Genomic DNA, 19818 nt, shown 5'->3' on the forward strand with positions numbered 1-19818 from the left:
TTAGGGATCCAGTTTCTCGTCCCTCTGGAATGTGTGTGGTTTGTCTTCTTGAGACCCCCAGTGACCTGGCTGAGTGGGAATGACCCTCATGATGTCTCGCCTTCTTTCCCCACTTGCTTCCCATAGTAATTTTTCTAACCGTATTTCCCAGTTGTTGACAACAGTTAAGAGGTATGAGGGAAGTACTGCAGCTTTTGCACCTCTTCCTGAAGCATCCTGTTTCCTGATCCTTTCCTTCTTTATGTGGTGACCCTCAGAATCATCTTGTCTCCATCCCAGAGGGAGCAAGAACAGCAGTTTGAGCCCCTTCCCCCGCTCACCGACCATGTCCCTGTGTTGTGTTGTATGTGGTTTTAACAGTCCTGCCAGTCCCGACTGTCTCCACGCAGTGACCTCACACACACAGGTGTGTGCATGCTGTCTTCAGCTTCGAGGCCAGCCAGCGGTCAGGAGGCAACGAGGCCCGCGAGCACAGCCTGCCTGCTTCCTGTGCTGTAGGGTGTCCTGCCTGCCGCCGCTGGCTTGGCTTCCTCTTATTCAGGGATCCGTCTCTGAACTAGGACTTTTCAGTCCAGCATGCAGAGCCATCCCCCGCTCCCAGCTCCAGGCTTCCCCTCTTCTAGAGCCCTTGAGGCATTCTATTTTGAAGAAATTCCTGGGTAAAGTTACTTTTGTAAGGGGTTACGTTGTATGGAATTGCCTCTCACATTCATTACCCCTTCTATACAAATGCGTTCTTTCTAGTAAGCTTTCTGTACTTGTAGGCCACTGGTTATATAGCCGAAGATCCCAGCATAGCTGGTGGAGAACTGCTTTTTTGCATAATTTTGATCTGACATCCCTGAATGCAAATCTGGCACTCTTTACTTGGGCTTAGCTCTGTAGCTTGTGCTGATAGATTCCAGGATATCTGTGAAGTGCCAGTCAGTGGTGTTAGGACGTCCCAGGAGGTTTGTCATGAAAGGTCCAAGCTGACGTGTCATTCCAGCCTGCAGGTTACGCTTGACAGGGGTTGTCATCTTAAGTCACCTTAAGACACCTCGAAAGCAAACTTGGCTTCAATCTTTGAGAAGATATGTGTGGATTTCAAGCTGACTTTTGGGAAACAGGAGACCCTAGTGAGGGGATGACTCCCAGATTGTTTTTTCCTAGGGTTTGCGTCTGCTTGATGAGAAGGCCTAGGGTCTGTTTTGGCTTAGTGCAGAGTTCTAAAGCCTCACAGGTGGTTGGCTGGGTGGTGGTCCTGTGGCTTGCCTGAGGACCTGTTTCTTGGGGACCTGTTTGGAGGCCACTGTTTGGGGCAAAGTAGTCCCAGAAACAGCTGTGACCCCCTCTAGGGGGAAAAATGCAATGTCACCAAATTCCTCATGGTGAGCCAATCAGTGAATGTCACATAAACTCTATGGCAAGTTTGACTTTTCCCCTCGTTAAACATGGGAAGGGGAATGGGGTAATGGGTGACTGGGGATTGAAGAACTTTACATGACTCTGATGCAGGTGCTGGTCTCTTGTCAATGTGTCCCAAGACATTCTGCTCCTTGCAGGTAGCCACCCCCTAAAAAGGTCTGAATCAGCACACACGCCTCTCTCTCCACAGTGCAGAGTTGCCGACCACAGCAGTGTGCCCATGACTTAGAAATGATGATGATGTTGGCGAATCAAGAGTCTTTCCCCAGCTGCCAGCCTCTCCTCTTTCCTTCCATCCCAGATGCCCAGCTCTAATAGCCCCCTCCTCCCTCCCTGTGGCATGGCGATCCTAACAGTCCTATGAATGTGAACTGCTCACCTCATTGTGTGTATGGAAGAAGAGCCAGCTGGTGTGTTGTCAGGAAGCACTACTGAAAATGTGAACTGTTACAGAACAAATAAACAGTCCCAGAATGTACTCGGGTGCCGGTCTCATTCTTCTTAGCCATCAGGGGTATCTTGTTAGTTTTTGTTATTGTTTTTTTTTTTCTTTATGGAAGAGAGAAAGGGAAAGTGGGTGGTTGGTCTTCTAAATGGGGGAAAAGAGCAGGGTAAATTTTCTCAAAAGCCAAGAGAAGGTAGGAATCCAGAGAGGAATCCTGTGTGATCCTTCCATGAGAGCCACAATCCCATCTGAATACATGGCAGAGTATTCTGGCAGTGAACTTGATCCTGTGGCAAGGCTGGAAGACCCTTCTCATGTTACGCTCTTTTCAGCATGGTTTCTAGGGTCCTGTTTAATAACACTCCTGCTGGTGCCTGCTATGTGGACACGGGACACTGTTGACAGGCAAGTGGGGGACGTCTGTCCCATACCCCAGAGCAGTCAGCAGTGCTTTCATTGCCAGCATGTGACTTCCGGAAGAGTTGAAGTGCATCATGGCAAGCGGAGCCACGAGCCACTGCTGCATCGCACACCTCTCTCCAGTTCCCAGATGAGTACGACTCTTATGGAAAGGAGTTGTGTTTACTGCTCTTTCTCATCACCAGGGCTTAGAGCAGAGCCTGGCACCCAAGCTGTCAGGACAGGAAAGAAGGGAATTTCGGGTACATGTGATATTGGGGGAGAACTAGACAGAACCGTGGATGGAAAGGGAACAGTGGCACTCAGGCGCACCCTTGGACTTGGACATAAAGACCCCCTGGTGGTCTTAGCCTCTAAAAATCATGCTCCAGAGACAAAAGTGTGGCTTAAGCAGATGTTAAGATACATGGAAGCTAGGGCTCAGCCAGCTCTCCAAACCCACCTAGCACCTAACACTGAGCCTCCTCTACTGCGCCCCCAATCACTTCTTTTAGCTCCTTGCTGGTGCCTTGTTGAAACCCCTTGTTCTGTAGCGCTGAGTAGAAGTCAACTCCTTCAGAGACCGAGCGCAGAGGCTGGTTGGGGTACTGGTGGTAGCTGGGCAAGAGCCCTCCTGGGTGGGCTGCACATGACAGCTGCTGAAGGAAACACCGGTGGTGGTCCGGTAGGCAGCCCGGGTTTTCTTTGAAGCTCTTACTGTGCCTGCACTTGAACTCCAACACCATCCTGGTGTAGGTATTGAAGGTGGTGACGGCTGATGCCATGCAGCAGGTGAAGGAAACCCAGGCTGTGCTAGGGACAAAAACAAATTGTGACGGTAACAAAGAAAGCTGCCATAATCACCTCATACTTAATGGACGAGGCAGAACTTCATGACAATTCAGGGATCTGGGTATGCTGCCTTTTCTCACGTTTCAGGTACATTGTGGGCAAGAGTACCTAGTTGGTTGCATTTGGGGGGATGTTCTGAATGTTTAGGAAGATGGCAACTGATGCAGAACTTAAGGCGTGGAAAGTGAAGTGGATTTATTTCCACTGAATTGGTAACATACCATCCTTGTGCCCTTTTCTACCTGCTGTACTATTGTGTGTGCATGTGTGTGTGTGTGCATTTCCCAAACTGCAAGTACCCATGTAAAAATCTCCAAAATTCTACATTCCTGCAGTTCAGCCATGTACAAGGGCAGCCTAATGCACTTCCTGCCTTTTCCCTCTTCTCCATTCCTCTCTTACCCTAATACTGCCAAAAACTTCCCAAAGATGGCCAGTGGGAGCACCATCCCTCTCCCATCTTCCTTTGTTTTGAACTGCCAGGTCTCAAGATCCCCAGAGGGGAGCCTCAGTTCAGGAAAGCGTTTGCTACAAAGGGGACGTGCTGTGGCTTACACAGTGGAATTTACTTATGAGAATGTGGTTCTTGGCTGAGGGGAGTTCGTGAGGGATGGAGGAGGAGAAGCTGTAGATAGAGAGGAACTGGGTGGATTCAAGAAAGGCAAAAAAGACACCAGGGAACTGTATCAAACACATTCCTAAAAACTTGGAAACCCCAAGCCCTAAATCTCTCCATGTTTCTGGGAAGCTCAGGAAACAGGAAATTTTGTGAGGTTAGGGAAGGATTTCAGGAAGCCAAGAGTGATGGTTAAGCCAGGCCAATGCGGAGGGAACAATGTGTTTTTATCTGCTGCTGACCAAGTAGATCCAGGCTGGAATACTTCTGGTACAAATTTTGGTGCTAAAGATAGCTTGAAGACAAAGGATGAAAAAACAGTGGGCTTGGAAAATGAGTGCAGCTGGAGTGGTGCTTGATAGAGTGGATTAAAGACTCGAGTCGGGCCCAGCATGGTAGCCTGGCAGCTAGGGTCCTCACCTGGCATGCATTGGGATCCCATGTAGGCACCAGTTCTAACACTGGCAGCCCTGCTTTCCATTCAACTCCCTGCTGGTGGCCTGGGAAAGCAGTCGAGGACAGCCCAAATCCTTTGGATTGCACCCAAATGGGAGACCCGGAAGGGGCTCCTGGCTTTGGGTCGGGGAGGCTCTGGCCATTGCAGACAGTTGGGGAGTGAATCATTGGACAGAGGATCATCTTTGTCTCTTCTCCTTTCTATCTGACTTTACAATCAAAAACAAAATAAATATACTATGGAGGAAGGGGATAGGATCCAGGTTTTCATCCTGCCTAGCACTGACTTGGCCCAGTTAATGCATGGTCAAGTTGGCAACCTTGTGAGTGTTCCTCAAGGGAGAAAGTAGGAAGCTTTTAAACAAAGGGAGTTTGGCTTGAATGCTTGTTTGCCACATTCCTGCTTCTGTTTAAGAGAAATCTAAAGTGACTAACATCTCAGTTGTTGAAGGAAGTCTAATACAGTTTGGTAGGATAAGAATGGAGATTGGAGCAGGAAGTTGTTCTTAGCTTCAGGGAGTTTAGAATGGATAGATGAGAATTCAACTGATGACTGACTCATTAATAGAACTCATCCAACTCTCAAAGCTAATTCTCCATCCTCTGCTCTCCAATATATCAAATAAAAAATTATATAGCATCATTTCCATAAACCATACAAAATCAGTCTCGTTGCTCAAGGCCAATTGCCACAGCTGGTAAGCCCCCGAATTGGAGAAAACAGCCTCATGAAGCCAACCAGAGGAATTCTCTCTGCACCTTTCAGCAGGTGGGGAAGGGATGGGCATGTGACAGGGGTCCAGCCTTAGATGTGGCTGCTGGGCTGCTGGGATGAAGGGTGAAGGACATAGGAGCAAACATCTTTCCAAGGCCAGGAATTCTGTTGCAGGTTGACTGGGGAAGGAACTGAAAAGATTTGAAATAAATGGGAAGCACTTACTAGAAGGCCCACCCGTAATTCCAGTCATGTGGTCTCCAGTCTTCTGGACCCAGGTTGGCAGTTGCTTGGAAGACTTGTGAGTACAGCATGTGGGCAACCATCCCCAGAAGGCCTACAAAGGGAAGAGGCAGGTAGCCCTTGGAGAAGGGCTGTCATTGCCACCTCCTTTGTCATGACTTTAGAGTGAGGGTCTTTGAGTTTTCCCCAGGTGCAACCTGTTTGGTGGCGTCCATTCCTCTTGTACCCCTATACTTCAAGGGAGACTAAGGGTTCGTGGGGCATCTCGTTGAATACCCATCTTTACTATGGGTTGTCCCAAACCAGGCTGAGAACTATGAAGGCCTTGAAATCAGTGCTGCACCAAGAGCTGTGGTTCCCTTTGATCCTTCCCACCTGTCCATCTTCCTTTTATACATCTCTCACTTTGTTCAGCAGAAAGAAGTTTGAACAGTTGGAAATGTGTCACAACCAAATGACAGAAATGGAGAAAGCTTGCCAATACCGGAACGCTGAGGTGAGTTGTGTTATAAAGCCCAGAATGATCTTATGTACAACGTTTCCCAGATGTCTGTAAAGCAACACCCTCCACCAGTTGTGTTGTGTTGTGTTGTGTTTTATGTTTTTGGATTCTTCTCCTCCTCCAGGCTACTGGGAGACTCAAACCTGGGAAGCCACTCACCCGACAAGACGGAGGAGATGGCAGCAAAGGCGCTCAGCTTGAGTCCGCAGCCTGGGTTCTCAGGCAGGAGCAAGTCAGTTAGAAGCAGGAGGAAGCTGACGAACTGAAGGCCGATGTAGGTGATCTGGGCTCCCAGGGATAACCAGAGGATCTCTATCAGAAACCAGAGGAAGGAATGGGACCTCAGTGGCAGTGAAACACTGGACAGAGTGTGAGCATTTGAGACCCCCCAGAAGTCAAGAGCCCGACAGTGTCCGCCAAGAGGGAAGAAAAGGGAGCATGGGTTGGGCATGTGATTGGGGAGGTCTGAAAAGGAACCCAAAAATCCTTGCCAAGCCATCATCTTGTCTCTCTTGTTCCTTATGGCATCTGGGGACAGTCAGTGTTGTCTCCTTTCCTCTTCTCTCCCTCCCTATTACTTTACGGGGGGAGGGGGAAGAGAGGAAAAGTCTGTTGTCCACAGCTATGTGGCAACAAAAGTAGGATTGGGTAGATGTTGATGGTTTTCTTCTTGTAAATTTTCTTCCTTCCTGCCATCCCCGTTGCGTGTCTGCATGTGCCTGGAAGTCAGCTGGAGGAGGAATGGGCAACACTCCCTCAGGACTCAGAAGAAGAGAAAAGCAGATCACAGCGCAGGGAAGATCCAGAGAGGCCCCACTCAAGGGTAAGTGAACAAACACATACTTGCCAGGAGCCCCAAGGGAAGGTGGGGTAGGAAGGGCTTCTCCATCAACCGCTTCCCTCCAAATCGGAGAGCGGAGTGACATGGGCCTTGCAACGCGGCAAATTCCAGTAGTCCTTTCTCACCTCTCTCGGTTGGTGGTGTGAGTTCAAGGAAACTTCGGCACCTCTCCCCTGAAACGTACAATGGGCAACTTTGTGGAGGTGCTGCCACGTTGGGCAGATGGGGGAACAAGAAGCCTTCTCTGCCCCCTCATACCGGGGCTGCCTCCGAAGCAGGTGCACAGAATATGTCTCTTTGTGCAAGCAGGGAGGAATGCATGCAAGGCTCATGGGCACAGGCTACACTCCTCTAACATCAGCTTCTTTTTCCTCCACATCTGGCTGTGAAGACCGCTCTGTGGTCTGTGTGGGTCTGTGTGAATGAATGCTCCCACGGGCATGTCAGGAAGGGGTTGTTATCCCGGGGCTCACGGTATCAACTGGTTCTAAAGTGCTTCCAGGTCTGGAGTGGAGCAGGCTTAAGTGGCTCAATAATAAATGTAAATGCAAGTGCAGCTGCATTTTCATTCCCTCTCCATCTCTGTTTCCCTTAAGCCCAATCAGGAGAAGTAGCAGTTCTCAAATTGCACGGCATTTAGAGAAACTTCACCACCAGGTGCTCTCTTCCCAGGCCGCAACACAACTTTTGTTCAGAGCAGGAAGGCAGTATCCTCCAGCCCCGCCTGTCCATCTGAGGATTCTGCCTTGTTAACACACGCACACTGTGCCTGCCTGCTGGCTCCACCAGGTGGCAAGGGACCTGGGAAGGTTTTTCATCGGCTTTCCTGAGGGTGTTCCTTGGGGGCTTCAGAGACCCACTTTTTAAAATAATTCTAACAATAATTCCAAGAATGAGAAAACCCTTTTTGGAGGAGAGATGGAGGAAGACTTGAGAGGTGACCTTCTAAGATCCTTTTTGCTCCCGACTGCAAAAGCTAAAACCTGCAGAGTGGAGTTGTGCATGGCACGTCATAGTTGGACAGAGCTGGGGCTTTTGCTACAATACTCTGTCCTCCTTGTTCTGTTTTAGACATCAGTTCTAGCTTACAAAACTGGAAATTCTGACACGTGGAAGAGCTAGTGGCAAAGCCAAGCATTACAAACTTGCTATTTTAAGCCAATTAGGCTGCTAGAGAGAGAGAGAGAGAGAGGTACCGAGCCAGGGCTTTTGACCTTAGGAAAAGTGGAAACCCAAGGAAATGGGATGTAATACAGAGACGGAAGGTTCCGGGTTGGGGGAGTGCACTGTACTCCCACATCCATCTCTGCCCCATGCTGTCCTGACTGGTTTGCTTGCCCGCATAAGCAGCTCCCTAGTCCCCACTCTGAAAACCACCTGGGTAGATGGGGTAAGGGGACTACCTGGTTCTTCCATGATTTCCTCACAGGATAGCCACATGCCACTCCGGAAGGTAAGGAAGGTGAAGCGGTCATCCCCAGCCTCCCAGCTGTATTGCACCACCTCCTGGGATGATGCGTTGGCGATGCCGGCATCCAGGGGCACCGGCATGTCAAAGCATTTGGTTGCCAGACTTTTCCCGCACACGGGCTTGGGCACCTTCTGTGTGCCCACAAACCAGTAGCTGCTGAGCAGGGATGTTGTGGAGAGGCTGAGTGATAGCAGGCCGAGGACGGCAGATAGGCATGTCCGTTGGCCAGAGCAGCCCTTCGGGAGTTCCATCTGTAACAAACACAAAGCGGGATACGGGGAGGTGAGCTTCCTTAGGCACACAGCAGGGGGCGCTTTGCTGACGGCTCCTCCCCAACACCCATAAAACCCAGCCAGTCTCTCAGAGCAGTCTGACAGCTCTGTGCAGGAGCTCGGCTTTGGGAATAGCCTGGAGCCAGCCCCTGCAGGTGATGATTCGTGAACACCTTATTCACAACTTGTATGGTTTCCACAGAGGATGGTGGCTTTCCCTGAGCAGATACAGGCACTGGGCTGGTTGTGGTACACAGCAAGACACAGAGGCTGGGGAAGAGGGACCCAGCAGATAGGACAAATGATAAGAGTACTTTCAAAGGTTCATGGAAATGAAATGCAGAGTTTACTTTGGTACAAAAATTGTTGACATGCATGCCTGGGAAGAGTCTTTGAAACTTTTCTTGAAAAAGTTATGCCTGGGCTTCAAAAATTTTTGGCACTGTATTTGCTTGTTTGCTTATTTGTTTTAGATTTATTATTTTTTATTGGAAAGTCAGATCTACAGAGAGAAAGATCCTCCATCCACTATCCTACTCCCCAACTGGCTGAGCTGACCCAAAGCCAGGAGCCAGGAGCTTTTTTTCAAGTCACAGGGTCCCAAGGCTTTGGGCCACCCTCCACTGCTTTCCAGGCCACAAGCAGGAAGCTAGATGGGAAGTGGAACAGCCGGGATTAGAACCAGCGCCAATATGGGTCTCCACTTGCTGCCTCTCAGGATGCATATTAATTAGAATCTAGAATCTGGAGAGCAGCTGGGGCTTGAATCCAGGCACTCTGATGTAGATACAGACATCTGAGTGGTGTCCCCATGACTCTGCCAAACACCTATCCAACTCCTACCTTTTAATCCCATTTCCCATTAACCTATTGAAGGGCCCTGTTAGGATGAGGTAATGTGGAAGTCAGAACCAGATACATATCTGAATCTTCCAATTCTGCCATCAAAGGTAACAATCCACATGTGGGGCCCCCAGCCAGCAAAGCCCAGGAGAATACACAGGTACCTTTGTAGAAAAGCCTCAAGGACCCCAGATTTCCCCATAGCTGGTGCCCTGGGAGCCCAGGGCTTGAGCAGGAGAGAGTGAGGCTGGTCTTTATCCAATGCTGTCCTTCTCTCTGAGATACAACCCAAGTTCCCTCTGCTATTTAGTAAGATGCACTAAGTGACACCTGCTACCAGAAGTGTGACTTAGAAGGGTTTTGAGGGCTCTTGGCTTTTGTCTCCTGCACAGTCATTTTTTATTCTCTCTCTCTAAGATTTCAAAGTGCCATTAGGCAACAATTGTGTTTAGTCTGTGCCACAGCTACTTGCACACTGGACACTCGATACTAAACTTGTGATTAAACTTGGATGAGCTGAGGGAGCATCAGGTAACAGTAAGCTCAAAGTGGGATTAAACCATGGAGGCTGATATAGAGAGGGTTTAGAGAAAGAATTGGGAACATTTCAATTGCTCTTTATGGTTACTCTTTTAGGCTTTGTTTTCTCTGAAAATCAGCAGCACAGGCTTGCTGAGGTCCGCATGACTGGGACTAGCAGTGAGTTGTAGCGGGAGACTTTCTTTACCTTAGGTGTTCACCTTGGAGGAGGAATGGGGAAGATGTCTCAGCAGTTACCTACATGCCCGGGAGCACATGGGAGCTTTGGGACCTCAAGGGTTAAAGAGGCAGTGAACCGTGGAAGCTGTTGGAGTTAGGGTGGGCGGTGTTAGGTGCAGTGGTTAGGATCCTGCTTAGGAAACCTGCATCCCACTGCAGAGTCCCGGGTTTGGGTTCCAGTCTGTTTCTAGTTTGAATTCCAGTTTCCTACTAATGAGTACCCTTGGAGGCAGCAGGAGATGGCTCACGGATGAGGGCCTTGCCGCTCTAGTGGGAGACCTGGCTCTATCCCTCACTGTCGTGGCTATCTGGGAAATGAACTAGAGGATAGGACTTCTTTGTCTGTGTGATTTCTGGAGAGATGGTGGCATTTATGGGTTCTGAGGGAGGTAACATCCAAGCCATCTTCTGCCCACTGTCACCCAGGCTACAGAATCTCAAAGGGGAGGTGGCTGCGTGGTTGTGACCATGGGGACACAGGGAGGTTCCCAGAGCCAAGTTCTTGAGACAAGGACCATGCCTGACTTATGATGGAGACATACTGTGTGACAGTAGAAAGAGCCCCTGCTTATTTTTATAAAACCAGAGCCTAAGAAAAGAGGGAGATGACATAAGGGTCTGAGTGCGGGCCTGGATAAATTAATTCGTTTTGGAATCATAAAGCAATCTGACATGCCTCACACTGGGTTAGGAGCAGACTGTGCTGCTGGGTGCACACTTAGCACAGAGCAGCCCACGCGTAATTAATGACAGGCTCTTCTTAAAGTAAACCATCTAGAGCTTTCTGGGGGATCTACTCGTATCAGAGTAGATCAGCCCTAAATCTGCTTAGCTTGAGAGATGTTAAGTAAAACCATAGCTAAGTTGACAGGCCCATAAATCTGCTTCTGTCATCACTCTCAGCTTACCAGCTTTTGCATTTAACAGAGAATATTATCTTAGTGATGCAACAGTCTGTGCTTCAGAATTAGCAGGAACCCAGACGGTACATTTGACAAAGTATGTATTAATAGCAATAAGAAATATATGTGAAACAGACAAACATTTATTCAAATGGCTTCTGTTACACAATCAACTAGATTTCATTTTTTTAAACACGCCCAACAAATCAGTTCCACAAAGAATTGTCAGTCCTTGGACTGACTTTGGCTAAGGACAAGAAAAAAAAAACATAGTAACTGGAGGAAGGAAAGTTTGTTCTGTTTTTTAAGATGATTTGTTTATGTGAAAAGCAGAGCTACACAGACAGATGGAGAGATAAAAAGTTCATGTTGAGTGCAGGGGCCCAAGCAGTCAAGCCATCCTCTGCTGCTTTACCAGGCCATTGGCAGGGAGCTGGATTAGAAGTGGAGCAGCTGGGGCTTGAACTAGCACTCATCTGGGAGTTAGCACTGCAGGTGGCATCTTTCCCTGCTATGCTACAATGCTGGCCCCAAGAAATGATCTTTATGAAAATCATTGATTATAGTCATTGTCTGTTACTGTGTTGGTTTAATCTCATATTCAGGTAATGAATCTTTACTAATGAGTAATGACTGGACTAAGGATTTAGGCAGTTTTGAATATTCTGACAGGGTTCACTGTCAGGAGCCATTTTCAATCTTGTTTGGTTTGGAAATCAGTTTGGAAATCATGCCCTGTTAGATTTAAACTCTCTTTACCATCCATTCCAAGTTACATATAATCACAAGTTCCTCTCTGAGTTATTCCAATGTGGAGGGACATTTGCTTTGTAGCAGCATGGTGACACCTAACGAGGAAGAGGAGATCTGAGAAAAAGCAAAAGATGAGAAAGAGCTCAGACTGGAGTCTACAGAAGCTCCTTCCAGAAGGAATGTCCAACAAGGACAGACACAAAGGAACCCATAGTTACGAATCACCAAATCGGTCATTGATGATAGTCTCACTCTAAAACCTTATCAAGAAGACAATCTACTCCTAGAGCACAATGCTGTTTGTTACATATGTTATTCCTCCCTCCAAAACTTGTCCTTTCTTGTTAGGATCCAGGTATCTCTCGAATGGAAGAACAAACCTCATTTTGCAATGGTTTTCTGAAGCCATCAAAAAGTCTCCGTCTGCATAGGAGACAAACCCCTCGCCAAGGTGAAAAGGAAAGGAGTGGCTTATTCAACACCCAGGGGGCTCAGACCACCCAAGAGTGCATGGGCATCAATACGTCCAGAATAATTCCATCAGCATATCTCTTTTTTTAATTTATTAATTACATTGCATTATGTGACAGTTTCATAGGCTCTGGGATTCCCCCAACCCCTTCCTGTACCCGTCCCCCGTGGTGGATTCCTCCACCTTGTTGCAGTATTACATTCAAATTCAGTCAAGATTCTTTCATTGCAAACATATACCAAGCATAGAGTCCAGCATCTTATTGTCCAGATAAATTCAATGGTTTCTTGGGGAGACCATCTCTGGTCTGAAGGCAGAGCTGGCAGAATATCATCCCGATAAATTAAAAGCCACAATATAACATGAGCAGCAATTTACAACACTATGGAATTATTTGACATGGTATTGAGTAACCAATATGTTAAAAAAATGCAAGTTCTTAACCACATCCTGTGACTACTTCATTGACATTTCAATTTTAGTTTATATACGACTCACTTCTATATACCTTCAAATGGCTATAGGGTACTATTCAGCTGTCTTGTGTCTATTTTCATTTTAGTATTTGGCAGTTCATAGTGCTGAAGCATAATTTTGCTGAACTTGGCAGATTTTAAGGATAGTCTAAACTGGCTTATAACTCTAGCAAGGCATATGTCAACAGTTGAGGTGCAGAACTAGTTAGGACACAAAGATTAGTTACTCCTCACTAAGGTATTGAAGATTTCTCTGCACACTCCTCCACCAGCATATCTTATTAGAAAAAAATTCAGCATCAGCATAGGTTCGTAAGGACAATGAACCGGAGAGGCAGGCACACCTCCTTAAAGGAACCACATGAGCTGTGGAAAGTATCTTTTGGGCAAGAGGAGGAGGAAGTTGGTTACCTTGGCCATGGTCAGTGTCTTGCGGTTTGTCTGGGAGGACCAAAGGCTGCCATCCGTGCTCCAAGTCCCTTTGGTTGAATGTGGTGAGAATGAGAGCTGCCAGCCCACCCTCCCTCCCTCTCCTTCCCAGCCCTCCCCTTCTAGCTCATATATTTTGGATTGCCTCATGATTAAATGCTGCCTTTCAGGGCACATGGGCATTTAATAATTGACAATGTAATCACAGGCCAGCTGTTCTGGGAGATTACACTGGAGAGCCTGCCAATGGGGATGTGGAATTAAGCACAAAGAAGCAGGGACCTGCACTGACTGGTAGAAGAGCCTGTCTCAGGGGTAGGTGATGGGTTAGCTTGTTTCTAGCCGTCATTCCCTAGGTAAGCGGTGGAATGGATTCAGTTTTGTTTTGCAGCAGACACAGAAAATATTGCAAGGTCAATGATACTGTGAAAATTCTGTTGAATTGGGTTCTGTGTCCCTTTGAAGCAGCTCTATTTTCTGCAATGTTCTCAGGCGCACAATGAGATGAATGAGCTTCCTGGTGACATGGGTGATTTCTATGCCTTCTAGCTAACCCTAACTGGTAAAGATCATGGAGAGTACCACTTTCTACACGGAGTGCTGAAGGACAGAGTCATGGGGTGCTGGGAATAAATACCAGCCAGGGTTCAGTGCTGCTATGACTTGTATACTACTACTTTAGTATACTACTATTAGGGAAGGAATTTTTTTTTTTTTAATTTATAGAGTTTCTAAAATCTTAAAAAGGAATCCAGCAAGTCAACACATTGTTTTGCTGCCATACCTTAGACGTACAAGTTGTTCTTTCTGCCTTCAAAATTGCACACAGTACTTGGTGGGCAGATTTGGGAGGCGATTCTCTAAACGCTCTGTGGACTTGACCTGCCACGCCTTGATTGAGGCGCTTCCTTTAGCCTTCAGTGCCTTGCATCCCTCCTGCCTGGGCTGCTCATCAACACTAGTGTGAACTGCCTTTGAGAAGGTTGTTTTCCTCCCCGAGAGAGAGAGAGAGAGAGAGAGTTTCTTCCTCTTTGTCCTGGTCACACTGTACTTCTTTCTCAGCTCTTTCTATATTCCATCGGGATTGTTGGCCTTGACTATAGTTTCTCCCATGGCCTTGCCTTCATTTTAAAGCAAAGTCCTCGGTGAGTTCCATTCAACACAACGCTCTCTGGAAGATGGGAGAATATATACTTTTCTGGTCCCCACTTTGAGATTCCATACAAGTCCTGAGAGTTGGTAATGTTATAAAGTTCTTAGTAGATATCTTGGAAATTAATGGACAGTGACACTGTGTGTCATAGAAACTTGTCTTTTTGCTTTGAAGGCCTCTGAATTCTGCTCTGCCTTCCCCCTTCTCTTCCAGGTAAGTCACAAAGTCATGTTTTTCCTTTACTGTGTTTGTGCATCTAGTTTCGGAGAGCCAAGTCAGGTTTCCTGTAACTTCACTGTCTGAATTTGTTCTGGATTGGCCAAATGACTCTCTCTGGATCTTGTTTTCGCCCCTCAATACAGTCTCAGACTGACGTGAACAGGCAAAGTGGATACACATGGAGAGCTATCCAGGCACATTTTCTGTCTCACCCAAACCAGCAGGGATTGGGTGCTCACTTTTACAGTTGAACTGGCTCTGGGTTTCTTGACTCCGCAGTGCCAGGACAACGCTGGGTGGTGCTGTCCCCTCACACTTCCTTCTCTCTTCCTGCTTCCTCCCACCCGGCAGGCAGTGAGATGTGGGTGGAGGTGGCAGCTCCTCCCTGCAGGACTGCCCTTTTTTTTTTCCCTCCTCTGGCCTCATTGCTCACTCATGCAGGAACCCCATGTGTCAGTCTCATGGAATTCAGGGCTCACAGTGAACTCCGGGGACACCCAGTCACTCCCTGGGGGCACTTCTTGGGGGATTGCTTCCGGTAGCACATTTTTGTGTGGCCAACTCCACTTCTTAGTGACTCCAAATACCCTCAGAGACTTTCCACAGGAAACACACCCGCACCCCATCGGAACATACAGCTGGCCAATGCTTCCCGGATGAGTTGTATGTGCATTTTTCTTTACTGAATGGTATCCTTCTTACACCCTTCAAATACTTGCAGGCACTTCTCACATCCCGCTTGAGTCACTGTTGGCAGTCCTGGCTCTTTGCTTTTTATTGCCTCTGCTCATAAACCGCACCCCTTGTGCCTTAATAGCCTCAAGTTCGCCTTCTCCAGGGAAAAGGGGAGAGGAGTGGTTAGAGTCCTATCTGTGTTACAGGAGCAGCCCAGGGATGGATTCAGAGTGAATGGAATGAAACTTCGGCTTCGTGGTCGCCTGCTTACTTGGGGCCCTTCTGAGACCTGGTTGCCTAATTTCTTTCTTATAACTTTATTCATTTATCTCTTCAAGAAAATCTTTAGAAACATATGATTTTAGGCCTCCACGGAGCAACCCTTAAGAAGCTGTATTTTGGGTGTGGGCTTGCTGGGCTGCTGGATACACCCCATCTTGAGTTTCCCCCTTCTCCCAAGAACTTTTGAGCCGCAATGTCTAATTTCCTCTTTTTGACAAAACATGGGTTTCTCTGCCCAGCCACAAAACTCAGAGTCCAGCAACCCACTCACTTCCTCTCATTGTAATTTGGGCATATATTTTCTTCTTCTTCTTCTCCTTCCTCTCTTAGAAAAAGTAATTGCCAATCAATGCAACATGAATGTAATTGGGCTGGGTTCCGAAGCTGGTGACTCAGTCCAGACCCAAAGATTCCACATGCCAACGTAGTGTTTAACAGGATGACTTCCATGGCGACCTGCATGCAACCACCCCGTGTGTGACGTCACAAAGCCAAGAGATGTGACCGACAGGATTTACTGAGGTTCTCGGTGACTAGCCCCCGTACTGTTAAAAAAGGAACATTACTAGGCAGGTGTAAAACAAAAACGATGGTCTTGGACACTCTCCAGCCCGTGGTGGGTAGGAATTCAGTGCACTGCTTTGTCAAGGCGAGGGGATGGGAATGATGGGTGGCACTGGGCTTGGATAGGTGGTGCAAGAAGACATTTCCTCAATGCCAGAGCCTGAGGTGAAGGGACCCAGCGTTTGGTTGTCATTTTATTTTTTGCATGTCATCCTCTGAAGTTTCACCGCCCCTCCCTGGTAGTGGTTTCTCTGAGAAATTTCTGATCCATGTCTCATCAATTCCTGTTACTCAGTAGCGAGAAGCCTGGAGTGGAATGTAGCCCTACTGTCTGCGTCCTTGATTCCTGTCCCAGCAGGCACCTGTCTCATGAAACTCCTCACACAGCGTGCTTGTGTGTTACCAAGCTCATGTGACCTTACATTGCCTGATAGAGTAACAGCTGCATTTTGCTCATGGTCGAGCCTCCGAGCTTAGTCCTCGCTTAATGCCCCCAATGAATGAAGGAGGTTTGCCACACAAAGCCTTATGGGTAGAGTTAGGGAACATGCAGGCAAAGATATGAAGGAGGCAGTGTCCAGACAGCCCCGGTTGCTAAAGCAGGTATGGTTCCTCCCGATTCACATGCATAACAGCAGCAGGAAGCCACCAAGCGGTCCACGACTCCGGACACACCCCATGTCTTTCCACACAGATGCACTCAGCGTTTTACTCGGTTCCCTGCCAGTACATATCCTCCCACCTGTGGAAACATTCCTGCTTTTCAGCAGGCAAAGCCCAGAGCACAGCAGTGAGCTCATGCACAAGGATTAATTGTAGTTCGGCAAAGCCCAGGGAACAAACAGATCACTGGAGGGCCAGTGACAGTTCGGAAACGTGATGTCCTTTCTCAGGCTGGGTGTCACAGAACCTCGTGACCCCAGGGGTGAGGGATGTTCTGAGATTTTACTGCTCTAATCACAACGTTTACTTCAGAGCTTGACACTCGAGATCACCTCGGGGGTGATGAGTAAAGAAATGTCCTCACCCGGGATATTTTTTTTTTATTTCGTGGCAGAGTGTTTGCCACTAAGATGACTTTGCTGGGAGGTCAGCGTGCCTACAACGGCATGGGTCATGGCTGTGAGATTAATTAGGAGACTTCGTCCCTGTTTGGGGCTCACAGAGCCTCAAGCATTCCCAACAGTGAAAACGACCCCAGTCTTCCCGAGGCCGGGAACACGTCTGTTCAGGGTTGAGGGGGCATCTCCAGGCCTGCTTCTCGCCTTTCTGATAGCGGCGGGCACGCTTCAGCTGAGGCAGTCACTTCCAGGAGGGGAAGCCGCCTGCTGTCCATGCACCACAGCTGCGGTGAATACAGAGGGTGTCACATCTACACTTCCTGTGGAGCAATCGCTCACGCGCGGGGACCTGGGGGGCTCTTGGGGACCCGGGACAGGGTGTGGGCTGTGGCGTGGTGGTGATGGAGCGGTGCTTAGGGTGCGGCCGCCGGCAGGCGTGGCTCGGCCTTCCCATTCCCATTTCCTTGCGCGGCCCCTCCGTCCCTCCCTTTCCTGCCCTCGCCCTCCCCGTGCCGGGCCAGCTGCCCTCCTCTCCCGCCGTGAGTCATTGCCCGCCCGTGGTTTACTACGCTCCCCGGTTGCCTAGCAGCGGGCGCGCGTTGCTAGGGCACCGCGCGGGGGTGTGGTCTAAATTATGCCGCGAGGCCCCGCCCCGGAGGCGGCTGCGCGCGCGCGCGCGCGGAACCTCGGGAGCGGGCGTGGCCGGGCGTCTCCGCACCTGGGGTTCCTCGCGTTCACCGAGAACTGGGACGGGGCCCTAGGGGCACGGGAGCCCAGGGGGCGCCGGTGAGGGGGTTGGCCGTGATGTCCTACACATGTTTTCCCTCCCTTCTTCCTCTCCCCGAAACGTGCAGGCCCCTGGCGCCTCTCATGAGGAAAAGGACGCGCACCTTTGCCCCTTTTGTGGGGCTCCACGCCCGCGGGCCTCGCAGCGTCACTTCTCCACCCACGACTTCCCCGAGGCATAAATGTGCCCTTAGGGATAAAAATAAGGGCAAGGGTTGGCTTTGTCCCCGTTCCCTGTGAAGAGGGGAAGGCGTGCCACATCCTTCACACACAGGTTCCTGGAAGGTGAGGCTGAGGCGCCGCTTCAGGTGGAGGGCCCAGGCCACAAGGCCGGCTTCAGTACGCATAACACTCCCATCCCCTTTCACCAAAGTCCCAGGTGGCGGTCCTGGCTATGAAAAGAGATGAACTGTTTTCCTACTGTACACTTTTCGGGTGCCTGTCAGCAAACACTCTCCCATAGTCCCTGTCTTGCTTAGGAAAGCAAAGGTAGAAAACGATAAAATGCACCTTCAGCCACCGCTGGCTTTGCCTGCGTCGTCTCAGAGGGCTTTGTTGCTTAGGGCCTGGTTGCGTTGGCCTTGGTCAGAGCCCAGCTACCTCAGTTCTGGGTCTTCAGGGCCCACTGTTGTGGCCCTTGATGCCCAGTGTCCTGGCAGCTCTAACTCCTAAGTGTCCCACAGCCTCGCTTTTCTCAACCCTGTGTGTTTCAGTTTCCTAGCTTTCCTGAGTCTGAAACTTCATTTTTCTCCCTGAGAAAGGTGAGAGCTTTGGGAACACAACACCGCTTTCTTGTTCAGTGGCTCCCTGGAACTTTCTGGATGTTTGATCCAAATCCAAGGACAAGCCAAGATGTCTGCTTGTCCAGAGAGCCTTCCTGTGTCTGGAAGGATCGTTGAGACCCGAGGCTATGAAGGCCTCTCCTGGGGTTCCAGATCTGAGCTGGCTTCCAGCAGGACCTGGGGGGCTGTGTGGAGGGGTTTTCTCTTTCTGTTGTCAGGCACAGAACTTAATGTCTGTCCTTTCAGGCTATCTGCATCTCTGTCCTGCCCGTCCTCACTGGGCGTTGGCCCTAGGACTGGATTTTTGGCAACTGAAACCAGACAGATGGAAGGGAGAAAGAAGAACTGAAGGGCTGTCGGCAGCATTGGGAAGAAAGAGGAAATGGAAAAAGAAATAAGAGTTTTAATGGGAGACAAAAGAGCAAGAGGCCAAGGTATGAGCATGCCAGATTCACCCATTAAACACTGGGCTGCAGTGACAAATTTTCATTCCATTTCGTATAGTCCTGTAGTGTATGTTCCCAAGCGCCCTACTGTGAGCAGTAGGTTAAATTGATGAATTAGTATAACCTGTATCAGACAAGATCTCAAAAACAGTCCACCTACCTTGTTCAGTCTACCTACCTTCTGGGTGAGACAAACATTTTTAGTCAGTTGAGGGGGACTGGTCATCCACTGTTGTTCTTTCGCTTTTTGGCTGGATCTTAGCTGCGTGGAGTGAGTGTTGATCTGAGGATGAGCCAAGTCCCCTCTTGCCAGCAGAGGGATATGGTGGTATGGGTGGGTGGGCTGGAGAGGATGGGAAAGATGTCCTTCAGGTGGGAAACCTGTTTGGGTGTGGTTGGGTGACCCGTGGACTCTCTCTATGATGTCACAGTGGCCAGCAGCAAGGTTCTCCTTGCTACTCTCCTGCCTCCTGTCCCCACCCCCACTCAACCCCCACCTGGAGCAGGCTTTGCTCCACCTATGGTCTGGGCCCTTCCCAGGCCTTCTATCCGTGCCTCTCTCACTGTGTGTGGGAATCACTTGGGGAGTGAGTTAAATGTGAATTCTGCAGGTCTGGGGTGACTCACACCTGATGCAGACCAGACCACACTGAGTTGTCAGGCTCTACTCTAGAGCCACCTAGGTAATTTACAATTCCCCAGTAGCTGCATCTTACCAAGTAGTATCTACACACATGCTGCAGGACACAGCAATGTGAGACACAACACTATAGCTAAACTAAAACGTAGTCTTCTCCGGGGTACATGGTTGGCTTCCATGGAAGTATGTATTACATTGTTTCCGTTTTAAAATTCAAGCTTAATAGGCATTTGGCACAGTGGTTGTACTAGTGGTTGAGATGCCACATTCCTTATTGGAGTTCTTGGTTCAGGTTCCAGCTTGCTGTCCATGCTACCATTCTGGGAGCCAGCTGATGAAAGTAGCTGGGTTCCTGCC

The 19818-nt window shown here is 49.0% G+C and overlaps 1 protein-coding gene and 1 long non-coding RNA gene across 2 annotated transcripts; one reads left to right on the forward strand and one right to left on the reverse strand.

Annotated features, from left to right (window-relative positions):
• Window positions 1-2658: 2658 nt before the first annotated feature.
• Window positions 2659-19242, reverse strand: GSG1 (germ cell associated 1). The gene is made up of 6 exons (XM_040968239.1): window positions 19000-19242; window positions 7880-8198; window positions 6479-6649; window positions 5795-5947; window positions 5116-5227; window positions 2659-3064 (listed from the first exon to the last, which is right to left on the reverse strand). The coding sequence occupies exons 1-6, from the start codon at window positions 19045-19047 to the stop codon at window positions 2722-2724; spliced, it is 1146 nt and encodes a 381-aa protein (XP_040824173.1). The 5' UTR covers window positions 19048-19242; the 3' UTR covers window positions 2659-2721.
• Window positions 5094-5842, forward strand: LOC121147399. Its single transcript, XR_005882378.1, has 3 exons — window positions 5094-5191; window positions 5551-5629; window positions 5760-5842. It is a non-coding gene; the product is annotated as an uncharacterized LOC121147399 (long non-coding RNA).
• Window positions 19243-19818: the final 576 nt, after the last annotated feature.

This window comes from Ochotona curzoniae, unplaced genomic scaffold (genome assembly GCF_017591425.1).
Source record: "Ochotona curzoniae isolate NIBS_2020 unplaced genomic scaffold, NIBS_Ocur_1.0 contig_1482, whole genome shotgun sequence".
In the NCBI taxonomy this organism is placed as follows: Eukaryota; Metazoa; Chordata; class Mammalia; order Lagomorpha; family Ochotonidae; genus Ochotona; species Ochotona curzoniae.

Coding starts and splice junctions, on each gene's coding strand:
- GSG1 (XM_040968239.1), bottom strand. CDS start 19,047: ATGACCAGTCCCCCTCAACTGACTAAAAATGTTTGTCTCACCCAGAAG. Junction 8,199..18,999: donor ATGTTTGTCTCACCCAGAAG/GTAGGTAGACTG, acceptor TGTTTGTTACAG/ATGGAACTCCCGAAGGGCTG. Junction 5,228..5,794: donor CATCTCCTCCGTCTTGTCGG/GTGAGTGGCTTC, acceptor TTCCCTTTGTAG/GCCTTCTGGGGATGGTTGCC.